This window comes from Rutidosis leptorrhynchoides, chromosome 5, assembly GCF_046630445.1.
Source record: "Rutidosis leptorrhynchoides isolate AG116_Rl617_1_P2 chromosome 5, CSIRO_AGI_Rlap_v1, whole genome shotgun sequence".
Classification (NCBI taxonomy): Eukaryota; Viridiplantae; Streptophyta; class Magnoliopsida; order Asterales; family Asteraceae; genus Rutidosis; species Rutidosis leptorrhynchoides.
The window spans coordinates 66,359,080-66,367,017 of NC_092337.1; the positions used below are offsets into that span (position 1 = coordinate 66,359,080).

Genomic DNA, 7,938 nt, shown 5'->3' on the forward strand with positions numbered 1-7,938 from the left:
TATCTTCCTCCTCGCTCCGATTTAAACTTCACCGAGCACTCCATTAAACTCGAAATATTATTATGAACAAAACGAGACTAACTACGTTCGAAACGGACACTTTAATTTTATCAGAAAAAAGAAACTAACTACGTTTAAACCGAACATACTTTTAAAAAACACTAAAGACGACGACACCAACAATAACGCATAACACATGAGCCGTTTTCCCTTCTGTATATAAAACTGCATTAAACATGAATACGCGGACCGAAAGACCCCGCTGCATCGCGAGGGCTGAACCGAACTAGTTATTATTATAATAACAGCACTCGAATTCTAGACTCTTCTCTTTATTCTTTTTTTTTTTTTTTTTTGAACGGCAAGCTTGCATCAGTCCGGACCGAAGCCTAGTCATCATTTGCAGATACACACGCGTTCGGGCAGGAAACCCGAACCATATTACAGGGATCCGAACCTTAAACCATCCCGAGGGGCAGGCGGGTCGGATCTGGGTCCTGAATAGGTCGGTAAAACCTTCCCAGGGGCAACCCGGCTTATGGTAAGTAAGCCTACCACGGGTATTTTTAAAGAGTGGGATTCGAACTTGAATCCACTGCTACCCCTTGCCCTGGCCCCACCGAAGTGAAACCAAGGATACCACTCAGCCACCGCTGGAATGGTTTCTCTTTATTCTTTTATTTTAAAGAGATGATAATCTACGTTCTACGGTTGTCACAATCTATCTATGATGATATTAAAAAAGAAAAAAACTATCCAGAAGATTAGACAAACATATATAATACTATTTTATATAGCAAATTGCTAATTACAGTAATAAATTGTATAGTTATACCTGTAGAAGTATGAAGTTTGAAAGAAAATGCAAGTGGGAGTTTTTTAAGGTAGACCAAGCAAAAAATGCACTGACTTTGTAGGAGAATAGATACAAGCTACAAACCAGATTCCAGGAAGTTAATATGTAGTGTAATGGCCCATTAAATGGGCCTCTACTTACATCATTTGGAAATACCGAAATCTCAAGGTCTTTTGCAAAAAAGACTGGTGTGTCGCCACAATCTTATCCGAAATCCAAACATAATCATTCGCGTGGATATCCAAACGACATAAAAAAAACAACAATTATGTGACATCAATGGCTAGTCAATCCCTCCTTCTACATCTCCTCGAACCTACAGAGATCTGGCATTGGCCAATCAGAATCAAAATCCCCACTTGGTAGTGCATTCATGACTTGGGTCTCCATTTCTCACTTGGTTAAATGGGTAGTTGCAGTCAACTTTGTCATCGCACTTGCGGTACTGTCCGTTGTCTCTTCCCAGCTTGATGTTTCAAAGTTCTGTGGTGTTTAATGGCCCCCTTGTTCATGAATTTGTATATACATTTTCCATTGGTTTCACTACATTGTATAGTTATAGGGCTTTTGTAACTTTCCGATATATTAATAAAACTTTACTTGCTTTACAAAAAAAAAAAAAATTATGTAGTGTAATGGTATCAACATTGTCAATTGTTCACATTTTCAACTTATTTGACATGAAAACCTTGAATGTATGGCTTAATTGACATAAAACTTGATCTCTCGCCATTTTCATATCTGCACCAACACATTCCACTTAGTATCAATGTGAACAATATCCAATTTGAATCATTTTCTGCTTTTAAAGCTTTTATAATCATAACTTCAATTCACCAACAAAAGTCTTTAAATAGTTGACGCTTAAATATACTCCGTACTATTTTATCTTGGGCCAGAAAAATATGACACCAGTTGAATTTCATGCCCAGGGCAAGCTACCTCCAAACAACTGAAGAGGGGTTTACCAAAGACTAAGATAGATATTTTGACTCGGTCAATGTCAAAGCAAAATTAAATATATCTGAAGCCAACATCCAAGGAAATAGTGGTGTTCATTATTGCTCCAAAATATAATTTAGTTGACTATATATGTACCTGTGAAACAATCTATCTTTTTGTCCATCTGACATCATGAGAGTTTCCACATGTATGTTGTGTCTCTTTGGTTGTTTTGTTTTCGAAATGAGTATTTTGATTGTGTGTGCAAATAATGGAAATTGCTTGATTTGTTCAAATAGCCAACATGTCGTTAGAGCAATCGGTGATGTGGTCGAAAAAAGTTCACGTGTTAGGACAGAACAACCAATAGCCATGGAGATGGCTATCCATGATTTCTGCAAGATAAAGAACCGTACTTGTTCTTGCCCAGTTTTAAACAATAAAAATTCTCAAGGAAACATGGTTCGATTGGTTTATGAAGGTACATAAAAAACATATACTCTGTATTTCATAAAATTTATGTTGATTCGGTAAGAAATTAAGAATATATTTCTCATTAAGTCTCCTTTAGATTTTCATCTCTTTAAGCAAGTAAAAATTTTCAAATATTAACTATTAGTACTTCCTGATCTTTACGAAGCCGGACATCTTTGTATTGGGCTCTAAACTACTCCTATATATAAGTAACGATTTTGTATAAAGCATCAGGTTTAGCGTGTCTTAATATAAACAAATCTTTCACCTGTGTCAACTCACCGTCTGACATTCTTCAAACGTCGTCAATTAATTTTTTTTTTTTTGAAAGGCAAGCTTGCATCAGTCCGGACTGAAGCCTAGTCATCATTTGCACACACACGCGCGCTTTCGGGCAGGAAACCCGAACCACACTCTGAGGATCCGACCCTTTAACCATCCCGAGGGGCAGGCGGGCCGGATCTTAGTCCCGGAGCGGGTCGGTAAAACCTTCCCTTTGGGCCACCTTCAAGGAATATATTTCAATTCCTAGAGCGGGTGACGAGGTTCGAACCCGAGACCTCTAGCCCTGCGGGTCGTCAATTAAATTTTATATCTGGCTAGATATCAATTTTGAAACCATGTATATCTAATGATGACGAAATTTGTTTCCGAATAGTAATTGACGTCATGGAGAGGAACCAAGTAGAAGCGATTATCGGAACAATAAGCCCCCAACAAGCCACTTTAGTTGCCGAGTTCACAAAAGCCGCCATGACAATTCCGATAGTGAATTCAACTTGGGTGGCTGTTAAGGCCATTCAAGTTTTAAAAGGGTTGAGTTCAACAAGGAATAAGCATGAAAGTATATCACATAGTGAATTCATTGACTTAAGTGGCAATGTAAGCTTAAAATCTGGAAAACTAACCCAACAAACTTTTCACGTTATTAATGTGATTGGTAGAGGCTACAGAGAGATTGGAATATGGTCATCGGGGTCTTGTGTCCCTTTCGATAACCTTGAAAGTAGAAAGGCGAACCTCGGTTTGATCTTCTTGCCTAGTGAGACACACATAATCCCAACTGGTAACATGTGTTCTATGTTTTCCATGTTTTACATGTCGACAGAAGTTAGTTTAAAACTTCCAAATTACTGGTATGGTGTAACTCCTCTCAGTCATCCACAAGAGAAACAACATAAACTATTGAAGATCGGCGTGCCTACAAAAGCAACTTTTAATCAATTTGTAAAAGGTATCTCTGATCCAAACAAGAATCAAACTTATGTGTCTCGTGTCTCTATGAACACCTCCTTTGTAGCATTCATGCCCCGTCTTCCAAATTATCAGTCTGGTATAGCCTTTCTGACCAGTCATTCACCAGAGAAGGTACAGAAACAATTGAAGATTGGTGTGCCTGCAGAAGCTGTTTTCAATCAATTTGTCAATGTTATCTACGATCCAAACAAGAATAAAACCTATGTGACCGGTTTTACTATAAAAGTGCTTGAAGGTGTCATGAAACAACTTCCATATGCAGTGTCTTATGTTATGGTTCCATACAAAGGGACATATGACGATTTGTTGGCAGGAGTTTATAATAAGGTGCCAACATTTATCTATTTATATTTTATTATTTATTTATATTTATTTTTTACATTTATTTTGCCTATACGTACATTACAAAATGAGGATTGCTAGAACACAAAATTTTCACAATAATGTTCATTATGAGGTGGTTAATCAAATCAACCAATCGCAGTTTTAAATTTATTTTTTATTCTTTTTCTCTCTCTTATATATATATATATATATATATATATATATATATATATATATATATATATATATATATATATATATATATATATATATTTCATACCATGAAAATTTTTGTGTACAAATTGAGTGGTATAATCATTTCTGTTAATAAATAAATAATTATTAACTTGCTTAAAATATAACAATTGTTTGTATTGCATAATTCAGACCTTGGATATGGTTATTGGGGATATAGAAATAACATCATATCGGTACCAGTATGCTGACTTTTCGCAGCCTTACATGGAGACAGAGATAGTGATGGTGGCGCCAATGAAAAAAGATACTTACAATAAAGGGTTTATCTTCCTTTACGCGTTTACATCGAAATTATGGATTGTATTATTGGCAATGACAGTAGGCACGGCTTCAGTCATCTGGTTTAACGAACACGTACATGAAAATATGGATTTTAAGGGTTCATCAACGTTCGAATATATTACAAATATGCTTTGGTTCGCGGTAGCAGTTTTGTCACTGTCACAAAGTAAGTCATATTATCATTTTGTGTTTTTGTATCGCTAAGATAACAATCACTTGATGTTGCAGGAGAACCAATTAAAAACGATTTATCTCGCTTGGCGCTAGCTACATGGTTTTGCGTAAATATGATTGTTGCTGTGTGTTTCTCAGCCACACTCTCTTTAATAATAACTGACTCGAGGTTTCACCCAACCCAAAAATTTCATGGAAACAATTATATTGTTGGCTGCGTTGAAAATTCTTTTATTAGTCGTTACCTGGTGAATGTCTTGCATTTTAGCCCAAAGAATTTAAGGCATTTCAAATCCATCGAAGGCTTCCATGAAGCATTCAAGAAAAGAGAGATCGACGCGGCTTTCTTTGTATCTCCACACGCCAATGTCTTCCTTGCAAAGTACTGCGAAGACTATCAAAATATTGTTTCTACTAAACTTAGCGGCTTTAGTTTCGTAATACTCTTGTTCATTCATTTTTTCCAGAGAAAGAAAATATTAGTAAGCATTTAGTCTTAATGTTTACAATTTTGTACTCTTGATTATGTTTAGGCGTTTCAGAAGGGTTCAACACTCACAAGGGATTTTTCAGAGGCAATACTTAAAGTAATAGAGACTACAGAGATAACTTATATAGAGAAGAACATGTTGAAATCTTTGTCCAAGTGTTCTCAATTATCTCAAGAACAAGAATCGAATGGGCCATTACAGCTAGACCTCACGGATTTCACTGGATTGTTCATTATTTTAGGATGTGTTTCTACTTTCGTGTTCATTGCCGCGTTGAACCATCTGATAGCCAAACACCCGGACGCGATATGGAGGTTAATACAATCTAACCTTATAACAAGAAGAATTGGGAAATTGATTGCATTGTTACTCCAGATCAGAGTTGTACTTCGTGATCTCGGTGTAGAGTTAACTCCAAACCAAGCAACTGCATAGTACAATATCCAACATATGAAATCATGTTATAGCCTAAAGACTTGCATAGTGATAATGCTTCAAACAATAAAAATAACCATATTTATAATTTCACTATAGTATAACTGTTTTGAGGCCAAACACAATTGTTCTTTTGGTCGGACCGATAGGCACAAAAGTAGTTTGTGTGTTGTAGTGTTAATACGTTGAAGATTGCTGTGGATTTGTGGTTAAGTTTTTCAATAAAGATTTTACCTCCTGTGAATGGAGAGTTTCATGGTATCAGAGCTTAGGTTTTGATACACTCCGCACTCTCTAAACCCGTTATTAAGTATAACTAGATAACTTTCACTTTCGAGTAAATCTCAATTACCTAAAATGATTGTTAGATGACACTAAAGACATACCTTTGGATCATAATATATATGTGTTTCAATCTTCAGAAAGTAAACTTTACACATTGAATTCACCTTCTAGCGTTGTACTAGAAAGGAATTGGGTATCTCACTTTAGAAGATTTAATTGGACTTCAACCCCACATCAATACTGGTAATCCAACTTGCATCAAAATATCCTTCAATGATTGAAGGAAATCCGGTATAAGTGATACCATAGTCCATAGTACGTTTCAAGTACTTGAATACTCTATTAACAACATGCCAATGATGAGTACCAGGATTACTAGTAAACCTACTCAGCTTCCCCACGACATAAGCAATGTTAGGTCTTATGCTTGTCATGACATACATTCAATATCCAATTGCTTGAGAATATTCAAGTTGTAACACAACTTTATCCATGTTGGGCATAAGCTTTAAACTAGGATCAATGGGTGTAACACCCCGTCAGAACACACTAACAGAATATTAACTTTTGATAGAGTTAACGGTCACACCCTCTATATGAGATGTTTTACGAAAAGTAATCGCATTTATTTCAAAAGCATTGTCATTAAAGGAAAATAATTCAAAATGTTTAACATTAATGACATAAGTAAATAACCCATAAACGTTATTTAAATAGAAACAGTTTTAAAATGCGATCATAATTGTTCTTGACATAAAACCCATGCTCGACTCCAGTGTATGCACCACTTAAGCACATAGTCATAAAAGTAAGCGGAAACATAATACCTTTAAGAACCTGAGATAAAACATGCAAAACGGGTCAACATAAAGTTGAGTGAATCTACAAGTTTAAGTAAATAATTCATCGTATGTTTCATAAAATAGTTTTCAAAATTCGTTTATCGAAAGATCAGTTATCAGAATCGTTTATCAGTACTCGGTATCCGAAAATCAGTATTCAGAAATCAGTAAACATTTATCAGTATAAAACCACCAAGGTTTAATGTCAAAAGTTTGCATACAGCAAATGTCAAGTGTTAAACTGTTTGTGATTAGCGATGTCAAGTTTCAAATGTGTGTGACATCAAAAAGGTTTTGTTTCAAATGTTTGTAGACATTACCATGTCTAGTTTCAAGTTTGTAAACCACAGGTTTAAGTAGCATAATTCAGAGTCTAAAAAACAATATCCAGTGTAATAATTCTTTGTTTTTATACCACGAGATTTCTAACGCACAACCAAAGGGTTGCAAAGATATACATCTGTTATGAGCACTTGAATATAAAGCTTTAACCCGCGGATAGCTATTGCGCTACACGACTTCCTTTACCCCATATTGCAAATGCTGATCAAGCATTCGGTAACAAAGTTATAAGCACCCAATCTGTAGAGTGAGGTTTGTCAAACCTACGGTACCGTCCTTATAGTTCGAGCCTTACGTAAGTAATTAATATATTCAAGCTAAGGGCTTTTTGATCGAACTCATTATGTATATTCAGTTTGCACTCGTGTATAATGCGTAAATCAGTTGAAAATAGTTTAAGAAACAGTTTGAAAGCAGCATGTATCTCATCCCAAAAATGTTAAAGAAAATGGGACTGTAGATTCACCTTAAGTGCACTTGACAATTCACAAGCAAAGAGTAGTCAAATTACAACGACCGAGTAGGTAACCTAAATGTACCATTATATAGTTACATAAGTTTGTTTCAAAAGACGAACTCACGGTACAGTTGTCCTATTGCTCAGACCGACGCCATTGTATAGTAAAAGTCAACACATAAGTCAACTAGTCAAGCAAGTCAACAAAAGTCAAATTTGGTCAAGTTGGTTAACCTAAGTCAACTACATCAGTAGGTCATGTCAATGAGGTAACAAATTCAAACCAAGGTCAACTCATGAATTTCACACATTCGTTTAGCCAATTAACATGTACTAATTTAGCTATCGTACGTTTTCACAACGGTCATGCAATCGGACAAGCATAGTTCACAAATGACACATCAAACAATTATGAGAAGTTCCAGATTATAAGTACATGTCTTAAGATTTCTGTAACGACCCAACTTCGTTTTACCAAAAACATGACTTAATTTTTTTTTTTTTAACAGACCATCTGGA

General features: G+C 35.6%; 1 protein-coding gene across 1 annotated transcript; it reads left to right on the forward strand.

Annotated features, from left to right (window-relative positions):
* The first annotated feature begins 2,041 nt into the window (after positions 1-2,041).
* On the forward strand, positions 2,042-5,493 carry LOC139848718 (glutamate receptor 2.8-like). The gene is made up of 6 exons (XM_071838423.1): positions 2,042-2,279; positions 2,931-3,345; positions 3,625-3,856; positions 4,241-4,559; positions 4,622-5,004; positions 5,101-5,493. Exons 1-6 carry the CDS (start codon positions 2,042-2,044, stop codon positions 5,491-5,493), a joined length of 1,980 nt encoding a protein of 659 aa, XP_071694524.1.
* Positions 5,494-7,938: the final 2,445 nt, after the last annotated feature.